Source organism: Symphalangus syndactylus, chromosome 1, assembly GCF_028878055.3.
Source record: "Symphalangus syndactylus isolate Jambi chromosome 1, NHGRI_mSymSyn1-v2.1_pri, whole genome shotgun sequence".
In the NCBI taxonomy this organism is placed as follows: domain Eukaryota; kingdom Metazoa; phylum Chordata; class Mammalia; order Primates; family Hylobatidae; genus Symphalangus; species Symphalangus syndactylus.
This window is the reverse complement of record NC_072423.2, coordinates 54,576,880-54,598,047: the sequence shown is the minus strand read 5'-3', so window position 1 is coordinate 54,598,047 and position 21,168 is coordinate 54,576,880. Positions and strand designations below refer to the sequence as shown.

Sequence of the window (21,168 nt, the reverse complement as noted above, 5' to 3'; positions counted from 1 at the left end):
CTTCCCAAAGTGCTCGGATTACAGGCGTGAGCCACCACGCCTGGCCCTGCCATGGTAATATTTTCGTTAATTTTACTTAAAGTTTGGGATTATTTTACCAAATGAAAGACCTGTCAGTTTCTCAGACATAAGATAGTGATTTCTTTTTTTGAATTATTCTTTCTGATTAACAAAAATGCCAAATATGTTCTCTGTCCTTTACAACAGTATTTTCTCAGTATACTCCTTGTGTGCCGCCATCAGAACCACTTGGGATACTTGTTATAATTGCACTTTCCTGGGCCCTCTCCAGATGTACAGAATCTCTGAAATTATCATGGATTCATCAGGAAGTCATTGATAATGTATTCAAATCTGCCCATTTCTCACCACCTCCATTTTTACAATTCTACTCCATCCATCAGCGTCTCTTGCCTGGATCCCTAGAGCTATCTAATTGGACTCCGTGCCTACATTTAAGAAATTGTCCATTTCTCAGCCAGTCATGGTGGCTCACGCCTGTAATCCCTGCATTTTGGGAGGCCGAGGTGGGTGAATCATCTGAGGTCAGGAGTTCGAGACCAGCCTGGCCAACATGATGAAACCCCGTCTCTACTAAAAATACAAAAAATTGGCCAGGCACAGTGGCTCACGCCTGTAATCCCAGCACTTTGGGAGGCCAAGATGGGTGGATCACCTGAGGTCAGGAGTTCAAGACCAGCCTGACCAACATGGAGAAATCCCAACTCTACTAAAAATACAAAATTAGCTGGGCTTAGTGGTGCATGCCTGTAATCCTAGCTACTCAGGAGGCTGAGGCAGGAAAATTGCTTGAACCTGGGAGGCAGAGGTTGCAGTGAGCTAAATCGTGCCACTGCACTCTAGCCTGGGCAACAAGAGCTAAACTCCGTCTCAAAAAAAAAAAGGCCATTTCTCATACAGCAGTCGGAGAGATCTTTAAAAGCATCAATCTGATTGTGCCATGCCACCTTTTCACTGCTTAAAATGCCCCCAGGGCCTCCATTGTTTTCTTTGTTGTTGTTGTTTGTGTGTGTGTGTCCACGAGTCATTTTATTTGTAAATATATATTACATCTCTAGAAAAGAATCCCAGGATTTTCCCTCCTGTGTGTTTTCATCTTGCTTCTTCATGGTCCATGATGCCAGCTGAGGTTGTCAGTACAATGAAACCAAACTGGTGGGATGGGAGCAGATTATTCTGCCATTTTTCTAGATCTTTGAGTTGCACATCAAATCTGGGGCTAATCACTCCACACTTGGTTAGCCTGCCTGTGGGGTTCACAATTTTCCCAGCTCTGATCATCAATGATTTCAGACTCGTCAATGTAACTATGCTTCATTATCACAGTTAGAAACCAGATGATGACTTTGGAGCATGGCCCAATAAGAACCTGGTGTTTGCCTCTCTTTTTGGCACTGTTGACGCGCTTGAGAGCATCAGCCAGGACATTTATGCGCACCATTGTGGTGATGTGGAAAGATGGTGGAAAAAGGTTTTGTTTTGTTGTTGAAACAGGGTCTCGCTCTGTCTTCCAGGATGAGTGCAGTGGTATAATTACAGCTCACTGCAACCTCGACATTTTGGGCTCGAGCTATCCTCCTACCTCACCCTCCCTTATAGCTGGGATCACAGACATGCACTACCATGCTGGGCTAATTTTTAAAATTTTTGTAGAAATGGAGGTCTCACTATGTTGCCCAGGTTGGTCTCTAACTCTTGGACTCCAGCCATTCTCTTGCTTTGGCTTCTCAAAGTGTTGAGATTACAGGGGTGAGCCAACACGCCTGGCCTCCATTATTACGAGAATAAATTCTAAAGGCCTTGCCATGCCCTTCAAAGCCCTTCATAACCTGGTACCTGCCCACCTCTCCAATTTCATCTCGCTCCACTCTCTCCCTTGATCCTTATACTTAAGCCACACTGTTAGGTTTATTAAACAGACCAAACTTACAGTGGGTCCTGCATCTTGGCACTTCCTATTCCTTCTGTTTGAAAAGCTCTTCCCTAGGAGTTTGACATGACTGCCTTTTAAATCATTCAACTCTCAGCTCAAATGTTATCTTCTCATAAAGGAATTACCTTGTAATTCCAGCCAAAGTCACTCCACCAAATGTCTATTGTTTTATTGTAATGTCTCCATAACTGTACTAGAATGAGAAGTTATCTTATGCATTTATTTTCATTTTTATTGGTTATTTCCTCTCCCTAGAATATAAATTTTTGATTGCAAGTATTCACCACTAAATTCTCCAAAATCTAAAACAATGGCACATGTCAGGTACTTAGTAAATATTTCAGCTGTCTAATCTATCATGAGCTCTACTGATGATATATACACATATACATCAGCAGTGTGTGATGATAACACACATATAAAACATGCAGCATGAAGTAGGAGGATTGCTTGAGCCCAGGACTTCAGGAGTGAGGCTATAGTGCACTATGACAGTGCCTGTGAATAGCCACTGCACTCCAACCTGGGCGACATAGCAACACCTCCCCCCATTTTTTTTTTTTTTTTTTTGAGACATGTAATCCCAGCACTTAAGACAGAGTCTTGCTCTGTCACCCAGCCTAGAGTGCAGTGGCGTGATCTCAGCTCAATGCAACCTCTGCCTCCCGGGTTCGAGCGATTCTCCTGCTCGAGCGATTCTCCTCCTGAGTAGCTGGGATTACAGGCATGTACCACCATGCCCAGCTAATTTTTGTATTTTAGCGGAGACAGCGTTTCACCTTGTTGGCCAGCCTGGTCTCGAACTCCTGACCTCAAGTGATCCGCCCACCTCGGCCTCCCAAATTGCTAAGATTACAGGCGTGAGCCACCTCGCCGGGCCATAAAACCCCATTTTTGAAAGAAGAAAAAAATCCTAATATTATCAGTAATCAAAGACATTAACTTGACCACTCTAATCATGTACCATTTTTCTCTCAGCATAATGTCTGGCATAGTGTAAACTCTAATAATTTTTTTTTTTTTTTGAGACATGGTTTCACCCTCTCACCCAGGCTGGAGTGCAGTGGTGTGACATGGCTCACTGCAGCCTTGACCTCCCAAGTCCAAGTGATCCTCCTACCTCAGCCTCCTGAGTAGCTGGGACTATAGGCACACACCATCACATCTAGCTAATTTTTAAAATTTTTTGTAGAGACAGGTCTCACTATGTTGCTTAAGTTGGCTGCAAACTCCTGGGCTCAAGTGACCCTCCCACCTCAGCCTCCCAAAGTGCTGAGATTACAGGCGTGAGCTACCAGGCCCAGTCTTCAATAAATATTTTTTGATTCAGTCTATTAGCAAAATTTCTCAATTAATAATCCCCCATGAAAGGATGATACAGTGAAACTGGCATATTGTGCTGGTGATAGTGGTATAACTTACACATTTCAAAGCAAGTTGGTAGTGATATCTTACCTCTTGGCCCAGTAATTCTACATCTGGAAATATTTCCTGGCACTCTAATCCAAAATAGAATCTATATGCAGGACGAAATTTATTGCAACACCATTCATAATGACAAAAAAAGGAGTGGGATGTAATAAAGTCTAATAACGGTTAAATAGTGGCACTTTTTGATTGTCACTGTCATTAGGTGAATATCCTTCCTGTAGGATATAGCTTAAAAATAATAATAACAATAATAATAATAATAAACATCAGTGAATACATCATTCATAGCTGGGCATGGTGGCATGTGCCTGTAGTAGTCCCAGCTACTTGGGAGGCTGAGGCATGAGGACTGTATAAGCCCAGGAGTTCAAGGCTGCAATGAGCTATGATCATGCCATTGCACTCCAGCCTGAGCAACAGAGTGAGACTAAATCTCTAAAAAAAAAAAAAAAAAAAAGAAAAAAAATACATAATTCAGTTTACAGTCAAGTCAGCTTGGGAAGAAATGTGTATCTTTAACTTCCTATATTTAAACTTCGCTTTAGTTAGTTTTAATTTAATTCTCATATGCTTTAGTTAGTTTTAATTCTCATAGAGCAATCCTTTTCACTATTTCTAAGGTTTTAGGAAATATTTTCTTATTGCCCTAGTCCTTCCATCCCCAACACATCATGTTGTTTTATGCCTCTGATTTTGCACACTTTTTCCTCAGCCTGAAATAAATTTCATTATTTTTCTGAAAAGACTTCCTTGACCCACCCAAGTAGAGTCAGTCACACCATCCTTTATATCACCAGTATCCCTTGACCATACATCTATTGCTACGGTTATCACATTATATTTCTTTGTTTATATATCTGAGATCCATGAGATGGGGAGTTCCTTGAGGGCAAAGGTTGGGATTTATCTTTGTAATCACAGGGCTTTACTAGAAATTCAATTCATGTGTCAATCTGTTCAGGCTACAGTAAAAAAATATCATAGGCTGGGTGACTTCAGTAACAGATTTTTGGACACCTGACTTCTCACTTCATCCTTACATGGTGGGGAGGGAGAGAAAGAGTGAGAGAAGATCTCTGGAGTCTCTTATAAGGGGATTAATCTCCTCTGAGGGTTCCACTCTCCCGACCTCATCTAATCCTAATTACCATCCAAATGCCCCATCTCCAAATACTATTAAATGGTGGGTTAGAGCTTCAACATATGAATTTTGGAAGACACAAACATTCAGTCCGTAACAACATGTTCATTGACTGGATGAATGAATGGCTAAAAAATGGATGAGAATATTCATGTTAGCTTTTCAGTGTATTTTCTTAGCAATAAAGCCTACATGGGGAGCAAAATTATAATGAAGAAAGCAGCCCTATGTCTAAATTTGTGCATTATTGTTTCTGGAACTTAGCACAGTGTCATGCATCTGTGTAGGCACTCCATAAACATCTGATAAATAAATTAGTGAATAAATTGTAGTTTGATATGCTTATACAAGATGTTCTTAATGAATAATGTCTTCAAGCCAGTTGCATTCCTTCTCTTTAGAGATATGCCCATCAAGTGAACCAAACTACCAGACAACTTCTCTCCTGGACAGAGTTCTAAAGTAAAGACTTAGTCCAGTGATATAGCTCTTATAGGAGAAGCAGTATTATTTTGTGTTCATTTTAAAGCTATAGTGCTAATTCTGAAGGACAACTGTATATATTATAGTTGCTGAGTTTAATTGGCTCTAGATGTTGCAGTGTAGTAATCTGCTACAGAGTCAACCTAGGTAACCAAATAAAATGGACTAACCTAGGTAATCAGGTAAAATGAAGAAAATGTTTAGCTCTTATATCCACTATGTTTTTGTTTTTGTTTTGTTTTGAGTTGGAGTCCCGCTCTGTCGCCCAGGCTGGAGTGCAGTGGTGCAATCTCAGCTCACTACAACCTCTGCCTCCTGGGATCAAGCGATTCTCCTGCCTCTGACTCCCCGGTAGCTGGGATTACAGGCACGCGCCACCACGCCCAGCTAATTTTTGTATTTTTAGTAGAGACAGGGTTTCACCATGTTGGCCAGGCTGGTCTCAAACTCCTGACCTCAAGTGATCTGCCCACCTCGGCCTCTCAAAATGATAGGATTACAAGCGTGAGCCACCACGCCCGGCCTATCCACTATGTTTTTATATACCTCTAAGGGTATTTCACTTTGTGCCTTTGAAACACTCTTAATAATGTATGCAAGAAGGTCAAAGTCTTGTAACAAAATCATACTGTCCTTTGACAGTATTTCAAGGATGTGTCCTCCAGAAATTTTTGCCTTGAGGCATGCTGGTTTTAAAGCTACCTTAAAGAGAGAAACAGTAACTTTCTAATTTAAAAAACTTAATAAAGTGATCAAACTCTTAGAATGGTAGTTGAAAGTAGAAAAGGGGAGTTGTTGTTCATGGGTATGGAGTTTCAGTTCTGCAAGATAAAAAGTTTTAGAGATCTGTTGCGTAACAAGGTGACTATAGATAACACTACTGTCTTATACACTTAAAAAAGGTCATGAAACCTCGTCTCTACTAAAAATACAAAAAATTAGCTGGGTGTGGTGCCGGACGCCTGTAGTCCCAGCTACTCGGGAGAATGGCGTGAACCCGGGAGGCGGAGCTTGCAGTGAGCCAAGATGGCGCCACGGCACTCCTGCCTGGGGGACTGTGCAAGACTCCGTCTCAAAAAGGAAAAAAAAAAAAAAGGGTCAGAATGGGCCGGGCGCGGTGGCTCACGCCTGTAATCCGACCATTTTGGGGGGCTGAGGCAGGAGGATCACGAGGTCAGGAGTTCGAGACCAGCCTGACCAACATGGTGAAACCCCGTGTCTACTAAAAATACAATCATTAACCGGGTGTGGTGGTGCAGGCCTGTAAGCCTGTAATCCCAGCTACTCAGGAGGCTGAGGCAGGAGAATCGCTTGCACCCGGGAGGCAGAGGTTGCAGTGAGCCAAGATCTCGCCACTGGACGTCATCCTAGGCGACAGAGTGAGACTCCATCTGAAAGAAAAAAAAAAAAAAAAGGTCAGAATGGTAAATTTCATGTTTTGTGTTTTTTAAACACAAAGGAAAAAAACAAACAAAAAATTTTAAGCAAATACCATGGTGTATATACAGTTCTATGACACCCAGTTTAGGAAATTATAATTGTCAGTGAAATTTAGGAAAGAAGAAATGTCATCTTACTGGCAAAGCTCTTGGGGTTTCAAAAATAAAGTATTTAAATATAGAGACAACAACTTTACTCTCTGTTGCTATTTTGTTCACCCACTGGTCTCTCTCCAGACTTTGGATGAAGCTTAAAGCACAGAACATTGTTTGTTTGTTTCCCCCACCATTTGCAGTGATTGTACCATCTCTTTATATTTATTGAGGTACCAGTTATAGTATCACCCCCATTTTAACTTAATTACTTTTTAAAAGCCATACCTCCAAAAAGAGTCACATTCTAAGGTACTGGGGTTAGAACTTAAACATAGGAATTGGGGAGACAAAAGGATACAATTCAGCCTATAAAATCTATTATAATTTAAAATTTTTAATATTAAACTTTCTCTGTTCAAATTATTGTGTGGTTTCTCTCTCATGATTAGACCCAGACTGATAAATCAGATTGTGTTGATTTTTCCTGAGTACTTTCAATAAGGTACAACCAGAAATTTACATTCTTCCATGGAGATTTTTCTGGATGTGAGTAGAAAAAAGGAAGTTGGGAATTGAGAATGTGGAGTTCTGAATGAAGGAAGTAATCATTTGATGGACTGAGGTACAGAAGTCAAGTTCTTTGATTCACTTCCTTTTCTGTATGTAAGTTTGAAATGCTGAGTGGGAAAGTTTGAGATCCTGGCAACTGGAGTGGGAAGGAATGAATGGAATGGAGGGTTTGGGGAATCTTGGCTCCCTGAGCTACATTAGAGAACCTCACACTGGCTTCCCTCCTGGCAAATCAAATAGGATGTCACTATCAGTACAAAATACATTGGACTGGTATTCAGTACATTACACTGGCTTCCCTCCTAGGAAATCTAATAGGAAATCAAAACCTCACACTGGCTTCTCTCCTGGCAAATCAAATAAGATGTCACTACCTGTACAAAATACATTGGACTGGTATACACACACACACACACACATATACATGCACACACATCATATATATTATATTTGTATTTATATTATATATCTGTTTAAATATAAGTAGAGAGTTTATTTGGGCCAAGTTTGAGATCTGCAACATGGGAGCATAGATTCAGGATGCTGTGAATTCAGATCACCAGGCAATATTTTAGGGAATAGAGAAGACCTCTCTGCCAGCCCAGATAGTCTTCTTCACGCTGTCCTGATATAAAGTTTGTCAAACAGAGTGTACTGGGATATACATTGCCCCCAGAGTTGCTGCTAAGGAACGGAAACTCTATGTGTGTAGCCCAGCCTTGGCTCTTCAATTTAGCAGCCCTGCTGACCTGACATTTTTGGTGTTTGCTTTTAGGAATTTCCCCTAAATGAAACTGATGGACAGATGACTAAGTTTTTATTAGAATTACAGCACTGGAAAAACACTATTTGTATAACAGGACTGTGATTCATTGAAACCAATGTCCCAGTTCCTTGGATACCCTAAGGTCCTCAGGGCATTTGTGGACTCCAATACCTTTAACAAAAAGTGAATTGTGAGATATACCCATCCTCTCTCCCCAAACAGGGTAGTCTCCTCTAATGTCCTTTCAGATGCTCCCTTGACAATAGAAATGATCCCAGAAGGCAATATCAGAGAAGCTAGATTTGTTGGCAATAGAGCTCTCACTGTTGCAAAGTCAACCAAATGATGCCCATGAGATGCTGTGGTTCTCTGCTTTGCTTTATTAATTCTGTCCAGCAACAGATGGTACATGTCCTGTGGTTTCTTCCCCTTTTTCCATGTCACATTGCTGCTAGAAGGGACTTTGGATTAGCTCCTTTCGAGAAAATAATAAATGCCTATGTATTGAGCGGTAAGGCTGGAATTATTGAACTTCATGTATACAAAGAAGGGCTTATATGTGGGCTGGATGGTTCTTCTGTTTCCCTAAAATGTAGGCTTTGTTTGCTTTATAAACTGGTGTCAGGCTTTTGCCTCCAGTGTAATACTGGAACTAATCTTGTTATAGTTGCCTCTGTCCTGGCGAGGAAGCCGGGGCAGAACAATGCCCAGAGGATGTTAATAAATGTGGAGTAGGTCAGGTACGGTGGCTCATGCCTGTAATCCCAGCACTTTGGGAGGCTTAGGTAGGCAGATTGCTTGAGCTCAGGAGTTTGAAACCAGCCTGGGTAACATGACGAAACCCCATCTCTACAAAAATTAGCTGAGTGTGGTGGTGTGTGCCTATAGCTCTCACTACTCAGGAGGCAGAGGCAGGAGGATTGACTGAGCCTGGGAGTTTGAAGCTGCAGTGAGCTATGATTGTGCCACTGTACTACAGCCTGGGAGCCACTGTACTACAGCAACAGAGCGAGACCCTGTCTCGAAAAAAAAAATGTGGAGTAAGGGAAAAACAAAAAGGGAAAAAAGAGGAAGGAGGGAGAGAGAAAAGGTAAGAAAAAGAAAGGGAGAAAGGGAGAGAAGAGCAGGAGAGAAGAGCGAGAGAGAAATGGAGAAAGATCTTTTAGCTTCAAATTTAAATGTTTCTCTCAAAGATTAAAAAACAACAACTGACTGGGCGTGGTGGCTCACACCTGTAATCCCAGCACTTTGGGAGGCCGAGGCAGGTGGATCACCTGAGGTCAGGAGTTCGAGACCAGCCTAGCTGACTTGCTGAATCCCCATGTCTACGAAAATACAAAAATTAGCCAGGCTTGGTGGTGCATGCCTGTAATCCCAGCTACTTGGGAGGCTGAGGCAGGGGAATTGCTTGAACCCAGGAGACGGAGGTTGCAGTGAGCCGAGATCGTGCCACTGCATTCCCGCCTGTGGGATAGAGCAAGACTCTGTCTCCAAACAAACAAACAAACAAACAAAAAACAAAAAAATAAGAACAGCGTCAAAGAAAAGTTGAAATGTGAGTTGATTTGTTGAAATCTATTCATCATTACTGGTCTAATCTAGGGCTCTGCCTCCTAGGACAGCATAGTTTATTCAGTGAAGCGACTTCAGCTGCATTCCGAATATCTGTTTCATTGTTGGTTTGCTCTCTTTCTACTGACTGATTTGTGTGTTTGGGCAAGGGAGAAGGTGGCTGCCCCACAGCTCCTGTGTTAACATGCCTTCCAAATTAAGGGATTTAATAGAGACTGACTAGAATATCAGAATCTCAGTTCCACAGTCTTGGGAGAGAGAGTGTGGCTATCACAGGCTGGGATTATATTCACCTCTATTCTAATCAACTGTAACATAGAGGCCAGATTCCACAGGATAAACAGGGTCACTGGGGCTACTCATACGAACATTGCTAAAAATGGAAGTTGTATAATAATACATAAAATATGGATGATATGAAATTAAATGTCATGAAAATTCATGTTCATAACGACATTTATGAAGAAGTTGAAATGTAACTGTCTCAAACGGGGGTGAATTCAAAAAGGATAAACTCCTTCATTTTCTATAGTTAATTTAATCTCACTTTTGAACTTCCATTTCAGCTACTTTGCAGAGGTGTGAGGAGAGAATTTAAGCTTACAATGAAAAGTAACCCAGTTCCTTGTCTTTGGGAAGGAAGAACCATTTTGTGGCATTTCTTTCTCACTTGCCTCTCCTCTCCTTCTGAACTGTTGATTCAGCTAGGAAACTGGGACAGGGGCCAATCAGGAAAGCGGAGCTTGCAAGGGTGGTTCAGTAGAGGAAGATTAATATGGGAAACTAATTACAAAGACATTAAAAGAGCAGAAAGGCCAAGTGTGACAGTGAAGCAAATACACAAGGCATTGAGAAAAGGAAGGGCCTGTCCAGCAGGAAGCAGGACCAAAGGAAGTGCAGCCTCACAGAAGCCAAAACCACAGAAGAAATGAAACCACTGCCAGAAGCAGAGAGAGAGAGAAAGAGAGCGAGCTGGGCGAGGTGGCTCACACCTGTAATCCCAGCACTTTAGGAGGCCGAGGCGGGAGGATCACCTGAGGTCTGGAGTTTGAGACCAGCCTGACCAACATGGTGAAACCCCATTTCTACTAAAAATACAAAAAATTAGCCATGTGTGGTGGCGGGCACCTGTAATCTCAGCTACTTGGGAGGCTGAGGCAGGAGAATCGCTTGAACCTGGGGGTGGAGGTTGCAGTGAGCCGAGACTGCACCATTGTACTCCAGGTTGGGCAACGAGAGTGAAACTCCTTCTCAAAAAAAAGAGAGAGAAATAACTTGGTTTCGTCCTTCCTTCCTTCCTGATCTCTCATTGGTGCCTTGTATTGGCTGAATATAGCCAGAAGTCAGCTGGCAAGGGAAACTGCTCGAACAACAAGAGCAGAACAACAAGAGCAGAACAGAGAAAGAGATGCGGAAAGGCAAATGCCTAGGTCAGATACTTCCAGCTACAGATAACCAAAGAACCCACTGAGAATGGCTCAAACTAGAAGGTGTTTAATTAATCTTGATTAACAGATAGGAGGCAGGGCAGTTTCAGGGTTGACTAGAGTAATTGAATAACTCAAATATTAATACATCAAGAACCTATATATTCTTTCCATCTTTCAGCTTTACCACCTTCAGCACATTGGCTTATCTTTTCATGGCTGGCTCTTTGCACGGTTTCATCCTGCTTGCAGTTCCATGTAGCACATATAGACACAGAAACATCTAGATGGGGGAGTAGATTTGTCTTTTTTTTTTTTTTTTTTTTTTTTTTAAGAGACAAGCTCTTGCTATGTTGCCTAGGTAGGACTCCTGGGCTCAAGCAATCCTCCTGCCTCAGCCTCTCGAATAGCTGGGACTATAGGTGCACACCACTGCACCTAGATATTTGTGGTTTTTTTGGTTATTTTTTTTTTTTGAGACAGGTTGTCTGTTGCTCAGGCTGGAGTGCAGTGGAGTGATCATGGCTCACTGCAGCCTTGACCTCCCAGGCTCAACCAATCCTCCTAACTCAGTCTCCTGAATAGCTGGAATTACATGTGTGAGCCACCACACCATGCTAATTTCTAATTTTTTTTTTTTAGATGGAGTTTTGCTCTTGTTGCCCAGGCTGGAGTGCAATGGCATGATCTTGGCTCATTGCAACCTCTGTCTCCGGGGTTCAAGCGATTCTCCTGCCTCAGCCTGCTAAGTAGCTGGGATTACAGGCTCCCGCCACTACACCCAGCTACTTTTGTATTTTTAGCAGAGGCAGGGTTTCTCCGTGTTGGTAAGGCTGGTCTCGAACTCCCAACCTCAGGTGATCTGCCTGCCTCGGCCTCCCAAAGTGTTGGGATTACAGGTATGAGCCACCATGCCTGGTCTCTAAAATTTTTTTGTAGAGACAGGGTCCCACTATGTTGTCCAGGCTGGTCTCAAATTCCTGACCTCAAGCCATCCTTGTACCTCAGCCTCCCAAAGTGCTGGAATTACAGGAATGAGCCACCATGCCTGGCCTTGTCTTTGATCATCAAAGAAAAGTACTTGCTGATGCCCCTCATAATAATTCCCTTCACAGCCTTTTGGTCATAATTGAGTCACATACATGCTCATGCTTAAACCACTGGTAAGAGGAAAGGGCCAATCCAGGGAAGGCACGGAAGCTCCGCACCTCTTCCCCCATACCTTACCCTATGCGTCTCGTCATCTTTATCTTTTGCAATATCCTTTATAATATACCAGTAATCGTGTTTCTCTGAGTTCTGTGTGCTGCTTCAGCTTCAAGTTGCAGTTCCCAGAGCCCACTCTTTGGGTTTCATTAATTTGCTGGAGCAATATCCTTTATAATACAGCAGTAATCGTGTTTCTCTGAGTTCTGTGCACTGCTCCAGCAAATTAATGAAACCCAAAGAGTGGGCTGTGGGAACCGCAACTTGAAGCTGATTGGTCAGAAGTTCTGGAGGCCCGGACTTGTAAGTGGTGTCTGGGGGTATGGAAGCCAGTCTTGGGAACTGGGCCCCCAACCTGTGGGATCTGACACTGTCTCTGGGTAGGTAGGAACTGAATTAGAGGACACCCAGCCGCTGTCTGCTGCTTGGTGCGAGGGGAAAACCCCCCACATATTTGTTTACAGAAGTCTTCTTCTGTGTTGATGGTTGTGGTGCTGTGAGAGTGAAGGTAAAATATGATTAGAGTTTTCTCTACACAATTGGTTATTGTGGAGGTTAAAGAACTCCATCATGGATGTTAACAGGCTAGGTTGACTTCTGATTAACCCCAGTTCCAGGAATGCCCCTAAGAGTTCTTCTTTATGATTCCTTGTGTAAAAAGAGCATGGTCTTAATCATAAATCCTGCCCTTAAGCAAATTATAGGCTGTAATGCACATAGTATTCTTGTCCTTCCCTCAGGAGTGAACTTTAATTTTCCTACACATTATGTATACCCTTTCCTTACGGTCTGCAGGATAACAGTACAAAGATCCACCTGTCTTGCTGCTGCCCAAGACCACACTTCCATCCATAAGTTCCCCAGTAAATCACCTGCTACCAGCAAACTGGATTTGTTTGCCTCTTCTTTGGATTTTTGGCTTCTTCTGCATTTGAGAGTTGCTTTGCATATATAGCCCTTTCATGGAACAGTTATGTATGTACATAGTCAAAAGTAACAATAAAAATATTTAGCAACTGGAACCAAATTGGCACTGGTCATTCAGGACAGACTACTGACCAATCAGGATGGACAAGGCTGAAAAAGACTAGGAAAATGGTACTGGTACAAACCAGCTGAGTGTCAACACTGCACATGGTACCAATTTACAAAGATACCAAAGGGTAGAGAGTGAAACATGAGCCTCTCTCCTGTTCCATCCTCCAGCTTCCCATTCACTTCTTCAAAGGCAATCACTTTTACCAGCAAAACAGGATTTTGATGGTTTGTAGTAAGATAAAGCCAGGCCTTGTCAAGAAATCAGTATTCTAAATTATTTTATTTTTCTCTTTAGCGTATCAAGGTCCATCAAACTTGACTGGAGAGTTTTATTTATTTTTATTTTTTATTTTTTGAGACAGAGTCCTGCTCTGTCACCCAGGCTGGAGTGCAGTGGTGCCATCTCAGCTCACTGCAACTTCTGCCTCCTGGGTTCAAGCCATTCTTCTGCCTCAGCCTCTGGAGTAGCTGGGACTATAGGCATGCACACCATGCCCGGTTAATTTTTGTATTTTAGTAGAGACAAGTTTCACCATGTCGTCCAGGCTGGTCACGAACTCCTGACCTCAAGCGATCCTCCCACCTTGGCCTCCCAGAGTGCTGGGATTAGGGTGTGATCCACCACGCCCGGCCTTGACTGGAGAGTTTTAGAGCACCCAATCAGCAAGAAGTGGCAAGGGGAAAAATCCATTCCTTCTAATCCAAGGGACTGTAGGAGAAGAAACAAAGTAGGGGCTTCATTCTGGAGGGGGGAAGGTGGGTTAGATGGATTGGAGTGCATGCCCTAGAAGCACACGGCCTTACAGGCTGTTCAGAATCAAAGGGAGAACCACAAAGGATGTCATAGACAGTAGTTGTGTTGAGAGCCAGAGAGCCTGCTAAGGAGCCTGCTATGTTGAGGGTTAAGGAATTGGAAGATGATCGTGGCAGAGATTAGAAGGTTTTACAGTGTTGGTGAAGCTAGGACATATCTCAGGGCCTTGGCCCAGCTGAGAGACAGGTCCGAGCAATCTTCACCAGCAAGTTTCAGCAAGAGAACACCCAGGACACATTGCATCTCAAGGAGCAGTGAAAATTAGTCTTGCTAAAGAAAATCTGGCAAAAATGCAAAAGAGAACTTGCAGATTTCAGGACCCAGATTCCCCTATAGTGCCTTAAGTTCATGTCAGCTACCCATCATCCTCCCTTCCCTCCTCCCAAATGCCATTTTGAGGGAAGCCCACTGAGAGGGACTGACTGGCTTAACCTAAACTTAAAGGAACTGTTTAAATTATTGCAGCACAGTTTACCAAATTGGTCTAACATCTAGGGTTTTCCCTCCTACTGTCCAAATGCTGAGGACATTTTATTTACACAGCTGAATGCATTTTGAGTAAATTTATGACATTCTTTTTTTTTTTTTTTTTTTTTTTTTTTTGAGACGGAGTCTCGCTCTGTCACCCAGGCTGGAGTGCAGTGGCGCGATCTCGGCTCACTGCAAGCTCTGCCTCCTGGGTTCACACCATTCTCCTGCCTCAGCCTCTCCGAGTAGCTGGGACTACAGGCGCCCGCCACCACGCCCGGCTAATTTTTTTTTTTTTGTATTTTTAGTAGAGACGGGGTTTCACAGTGGTCTCGATCTCCTGACCTCGTGATCCGCCCGCCTCGGCCTCCCAAAGTACTGGGATTACAAGCGTGAGCCACCGCGCCCGGCCAATTTATGACATTCTTATAAAAATATCAAGTAGCTTTTCACCTGAAATGTTGCCAAGACAGAAGATTGTGTCATTGGTAGTTGCAACTTATTTTTTAAGCTTAACTTTCCAAGGGTGTCTATATTTTTCTTATATCCAAGTTTTTGGTGGATTTCCACATATTGCCAGCTATATGCTTATGTGTATACCGAATGACTTATTAGAATATATGAGGGAGTGATACAAATATGTTTGGATTAGACATAAGTAAAGCTGCTGTTGCAGAGAAAGAATGAAGCAAATAAAATTAGGGTCACAAAATTAATGTTATGGTTAGATATTCCCAATTAATAATGTGAAACACTATTATACAGATAATACATCTTACTTCCTAAATGGTCAGAATGAATGAAATGAGTGGAATTATCAAAAAAGTAAAATGTAGGCCAGGCACAGTGGCTTATGCCTATAATTCCAGCACTCTGGGAGGCCAAGGTGGGCGGATCGCTTGAGGCCAGGAGTTCGAGACTAGCCTGGCCAACATGGCAAAACCCTGTCTCTACTAAAAATACAAAAATTAGTTTGGCATGGTAGTGCATGCCTGTAATCTCAGCTACTTGGGAGGCTGAGGCAGAAGAGTTGCTTCAACCTGGGAGGCGCAGGTTGCAGTGAGCTGAGATCATTCCACTGCACCCCAGCCTGGGTGACAGAGTGAGATTCTGTCTCAAAAGAAAAAAGGAAAAACAGTGAGTTTTCTTCTCTGGGCTGTTAAAAATTTGAACTCAAAGAACCATTTTATAAGTGAATGTGAAAAGCACCTGAACTACTGCTATTAGCTGCCCCTCTTGTCATGTGCTCTTCCTCCTTCCAGGAAATCTGAAGCTAGTATTAGCTTTTTTGTCTTGCTTCCACTGCGCTTGCTGCTAAGGAGGAAAAGCAACAAAAAATATAAAATGTAGTTTGGTAGAGGGAATTAACTATTCATTGGACAAATAATTATTATTCTAGGAATCATTGCTTTTGAGATGTATATTAAAACCTATTTCCTCCATAAAGTTTTCTGTTAAATCCACATATTTCTAATCATTCCATTTCCTGTCCTCATTATAGCCATCGTTTAATGCAAAATTTAATACTTTGGCAAATACCATTTTTTCTCTCTCATTCTGATAGATATGTAATAATGTAAACAGGTTGAGAGGAAAGTTCATGACATCTGCATAACACCTAACAGTGCCAATGTCAACATAGACAATAAATGGCAGAATTGATTTAAATAGTCCCTTAAATGGCTTCTATTTATTCATTTAGACCGGGGGGAGGGTTTTAACAAAGGATGGTAATAAAACCTTTCTTTTCTCTGAAGCTAATTGTAGATGCTGTATAATGTTCCAGATTTTCCTTAGCTTCTTTCACGTCATTGTGATCCCATCTTATCGATTTATCCTTTTTTTCTTTTTTTTTTTGAGACAGAATCTCACTCTGTTGCCAGGGCTGGAGTGCAGCGGCGCGATCGCGGCTCACTGCAACCTCTGCCTCCTGGGTTCAAGCGATTCTCGTGCCTCAGCCTCCCGAGTACCTGGGATTACAGGCTCCCACCACCATGTCCGGTTAATTTTTTTATTTTTAGTAGAGATGGGATTTCATCATGTTGGCCAGGCTGGTCTTGAACTCCTGACCTCAAGTGATCCACCCGCCTTCGCCTCCCAAAGTGCTGGGATTACAGGTGTGAGCCACCGCGCCTGGCCTTTTTTCTTTTCTTTTTTTTTTTTTTTTTGAGACGGAGTCTCACTCTGTTACCCAGGCTGGACCATCTTATAGATTATGAATTGTACAGATATATCTGGAATTTAAGGGCTCATCAAAAAACAAACAAAAACAAACAAAAAACAAGCAGGGCATAGTGGCTCACGCTTGTAATTCCAGCACTTTGGGAGGCCCAGGCGTGTGGATCACTTGAGGTCAGTTCAAGACCAGCCTGGCCAGCATGGTACCACACTGTCTCTAATAAAAATACAAAAATTAGCGGGTGTGGTGGCACACGCCTGTGGTCCCAGCTACACGGGAGGCTGAGGTGGGAGAATCGCTTGAAACCGAGAGGCAGAGGTTGCAGTGACCCGAGATCGCGCCACTGCACTCCGGCCTGGGAGACAGAGTGAGTACCTGTCTCAAAAATAAAAAAAATAAAAAAATAAAAATAAAAAATAAACACTTAAATTAGTGAATAACCTTGGTGAAAATCCACGTCCATGCTTCTACAGCATTTCTCTTCAAAGCTAAAAAAAAAAAGAAAAAATAAAAAATCAACCCAAAGGTGTAGTAGAAGACTGCATCTGCGACCGTATTTAAGCATCAGTCATGCTGTTAAAGGAGAAAGTGGACATCCTCTCAAGGAAACTTTAATCCTGCCCCCAAAGGATTAAAATCCCGTAACAAATATTTATTTATAACACAGCTTGACAAGATCAAAACATTCTGGTAGGGCAAATAGTAAAGACTAAATCTTGAACATTGACGAATACTTCCTGAAAGGCCCAATGTACTTGACAGGAGAGATAACTGGGGTCCCTGGCCTAGCGAGGCGGGGCGGAGAGGCGCAGGTGTCACCGCGGGCGCCCAGCCGCTTACGTCACAACCCGCGGAAGGCGCCATGCGCCGGTTGCTATAGAGGCCGTGCTTCACACCCCGTCGCGTCCCGCCTCTCCTGGCTCCTCCGCCCAGGGCCCCGGCGCTCCCGCGTTCGGTGACGGCCGGGTAGGCTGTAGGCAGCGCAATGCCAAGACAGAGCTGCTGGCGGGGGCGGGCGAATCTCCCTTCACCATGAGCCTCGGGGCCGACCCCCTTTGGGGCCGATAAGCACAGCGCACGCCGCCCTCCATTTGCCCCGGGGCCTCGGCTGCGAAGATAGCGGCGGCCGGACAGGAAGCCCGAGGAAAGCGCTGGGCCGCGTCTCTACGAACACGTGAAGGAAAGCAGCTCCGTCCACGGCGCCGCTTTGGGGCTCCTAGGTGAGGGTCTCCCCGGCGTAAGCGTGGAGGGGCCGGGGTGCCGGGAAGCGGGGCGGGGAGGAAGCCGCGGACACGGGCTGGGCACTCGGGGCTGGGGGTCGGGGTGAGTAGAGGCGGAAAAGCGGTGAAAAGGGAGGCCTTGGGCGAAAACGGGGGCTAAGGGCGGGGCGCCAGCCCACGCCTGGAGCCCGGTGGGGGCGTGGCTTAGGGCGTGAGGCCGCGGCCTGGGGCGGGGTGAGGGGCGACCGGGGCGGGCCCACGGCAAGCTGCGAGCCCAGCCTCCCGCCAAGCACTGTGCCCTATCCAGCCCCTGTGGGAGGAGACGTGGGAGGGGGTCGCCTCTTGCCCGGCGCGTGCGGCAGTAGCGTCTCTGCGTTCGGCCCCGCCCTACCCAGGGCCCCGCCCCCTTCCTGGCGCGCGCTGCATCCTGACGCGATCCCCCTCCCCCCTCCAGGTTCGTGTAGGGAGTCGGGCCCCGGGCCGCCACCGTCACCTCGGCCGCTGCCGCTGTCGCCATCGCCTTGTTCCCCCATTCCCCGCCATGGCCGAGGACCTCTCCGCGGCCACGTCCTACACCGAAGATGATTTCTACTGCCCCGTCTGTCAGGAGGTGCTCAAAACGCCCGTGCGGACCGCGGCCTGTCAGCACGTGTGAGTAGACGCCCCCTCCCCCGCGCGGAGCCTGTTTGTCGCTTAGGCCCGGCCTCCGGCCCGGGACCCCGGGCTGCCGCCTGGCGGGAACCAAGCCCGCCGCGGCCTGCCCGAGCGTCGCTGCCCCCTCGAGGTCCCGTTCCTCGCCCCTCAGAGCCCCCGGGCCGCCCTCCTCCTCAGCTTCGGAGCCCGCTCCCCGCGTCCGGCCCCCTCAGCCCAAGCTCCCGCTCTCCCTGGCTTTCGCGCCCCCGGGGCAGTGGCCAGGCCGTTCCCTGCGGCGTCTTCAGGCCCCGGAGGCCCCTGTCGTCTCCGCCAGGCCCGGGAGGAATTGCAGGGAACTTGGAGCCTTTTTGTTTCTTAGCAACCCGGGTGAAGGCTGGGGTGTCGAGTGTCAAAAGCGGCCGGCGGTGCTCGCGCGGGCCCGCTCGCCCCGAGACCGGCCCGGCTTTCGAGTTTCCTCTTTCAGAACCTTGGTCCATCCCCTCGGTCCAAGAGCTCTTCTGTAACTTCTCCTCAACCCTGCTTCACAGAACACCCTCGAGAGCGTTTTGTTTCGTTTCCAGTCCACTATGTGTTAGAGGGATCTAGAATGAGTTTTCTTCCCTGGTTTGTTAAAACTGACAGGATTTTCGGGCATTGAAACGAGCGTTTCCCTTTGTTTTACCTTTCTGCTTATTACTTGATTAATACAAGGGTGGAGAGGAGGAAGGAAGACTTTTGTTACGAGGAATGGGCCGAAATTGAGTTGCTACCCAGGGTGGGGGAGAACACAAAGGGGGTTGGGTGAGATAACGCGTGCGTTTGATTGGCAGGCATATTTACAAGAACTTTGATAAAATTTTATGGACGGCTAGGGTGTGAGTCAGGGTTGGAAAGAGCCCTTGTTGAAAAGGTGTATAGCCCTTCTGACAGACCTGACTGATGATCAGAGTCCCCGGGGAACTTTCTAAGTAAACATACCAATTCCCAGGCTCCATTCCAAACTTAACAAAAGAATGTTCGGGCAGGTGGGGCCTAGAAGTCTTTATTTATTGTATTTTTTTTTAAGTAGAGACGGGGTTTTACCGTGTTAGCCAGGATGGTCTCGATCTCCTGACCTCGTGATCCGCCCGCCTCGGCCTCCCAAAGTGCTGGGATTAAAGGCATGAGCCACCGCGCCCCGCCCGGAAATCTTTATTTTTAAAAAACACACTCAGGCTTGAACGTTACATGTGCTTGCAAATAACTGAAAAGAATTGACTAACCTTCTAAATGTATTTAATTCTCCTTCCACTTCTTTTTTTTTTTTTTTTTTTTTTTTTTTGAGGTGAGGTTCCATAATTTTGTAAAGGATAGATTGAATTTTTGGTTCTTAATTGCAAATGCCCTTACTCTGGTTGTTTTCTTGATACCAACTCTTCTCATTTTTTCCCCAATCTTAACTGCATTGTCTACTTTATTTCTATTTTGTGCTGGTTGTGTGAGCCAAGAGTGTGTGGATTTTCGTGATAGAAATTATGCCAGTCACGCTTTCGCTCTTTAAGGGAAATGAATGATATCTTCTTATTTTGTGCAACAAATGCAGATTCTTAAAGAAATGTTTTGAGGGGTCTTTTTGTGGTTCATAGTGTGATGATTGAGTGTTCACAGGCATGTGTGAGATGTGCCACCCTCAAACCTTGTTACAGAGTCAGCACATTACCCATCTGACATGAAAAAAAAGAGGTTTGGAGGTGTCTAGGATACAATATAGATAGTCCATCTTTAATCTAGCATAACTTGGTCCCTTTCCAATATTTAAAAAAAATTTAAGTGCTGTGTTGGCAGTGGGTAGATAAAAGGGAGGAGAGCAAGGTGAGAAGAAGTTGTAATAGCTGCTAACTGTATATATATAAAGCAGGTCTTTTTTGGATAGAATCATTCTAATTATCCTTTGGGTCATTGACCTAATGGGCCTCATTGTAGTTTTTTAGCACTTCCCAAAATTCCGTGTAGATTGCTGTAGTCCACTTCCCTTGTGGGACATTTTAAATCAAGGTTTATAATTTGGTTTGACCTCAAGATTGTGGAAAATGTTGGAGATGATTGTTTTTAATTCAGGACCTTTCTCAAATCAACTCATTGTGCATAGACAGTTCTGCCTGAACAATGAATTAAAGAATAGGCAGAGGGAGAAAAAAAGTTTAATTTGGAAGAGGTGGTAGTGGAGGAACAGGATCTTAATCAGTTGGAAGGAGTTTAGTGGGGGAATTGGAGAGAATTTTTAAAAATTTTTTTTTTTGGAGACATGGTCTTATTCTGTTGTCCAGGGTGGAGTGCAGTGTTGTGATCACGTTTCATTGCAGCCTTGACCTCCCCCGTTCAAGCAATCCTCCCGCGTCAGCCTCTCAAGTTGCTGGGACTACAGGAGCATGCCCCCATGCCTGGCTAATTTTGTTTTCTTTTTTATAGAGACAGGGCCTCACTATGTTGCCCAGTCAGATCTTGAACTCCCGGGCTGAAGTCATCCTCCTGCCTTGGCCTCCCAAATTGCTGGGATTACAGGCATGAGGCATGGCGCCTGACCTATTTTTTAAGTAACATAGTTATCTATGTCATTTGTCCTACCTTCTTCACAAAGGACAGACCTATGCCTTTAAAGAAATTTATATTTGGCTGCAAAATCAATTTTTGATCCATGAATAGAGAGTTGAAGTGATAAGGGCTTTGGGTTACTGTGGATCAGTTAGAAAAT

The 21,168-nt window shown here is 44.5% G+C and overlaps 1 protein-coding gene, 1 non-coding gene and 1 pseudogene across 7 annotated transcripts in view; 2 read left to right on the top strand and 1 right to left on the bottom strand.

Annotated features, from left to right (window-relative positions):
• Positions 1-1,050: 1,050 nt before the first annotated feature.
• On the bottom strand, positions 1,051-1,462 carry LOC129488258 (small ribosomal subunit protein uS8-like; annotated as a pseudogene).
• A 15,952-nt stretch (positions 1,463-17,414) lies between these two features.
• Positions 17,415-21,168, top strand: part of RNF138 (ring finger protein 138) — a 41,728-nt gene continuing 37,974 nt past the window's right edge. For 2 of the 6 annotated variants that reach the window (XM_063611412.1, XM_063611362.1), the window contains exons 1-2: positions 17,415-17,804; positions 18,259-18,455. In XM_063611412.1, coding sequence (XP_063467482.1) covers positions 18,346-18,455 — 110 coding nt within the window. In that variant the 5' untranslated portion in view covers positions 17,415-17,804; positions 18,259-18,345. The remainder of the gene's footprint in view (positions 17,805-18,258; positions 18,456-21,168) is intronic. The other 4 variants (XM_055235187.2, XM_055235168.2, XM_055235159.2 and 1 more) reach the window with 3 other exon arrangements.
• LOC129461664 (small nucleolar RNA U13) lies at positions 20,044-20,146 on the top strand. The gene has a single exon (XR_008650645.1). It is a non-coding gene; the product is annotated as a small nucleolar RNA U13 (small nucleolar RNA).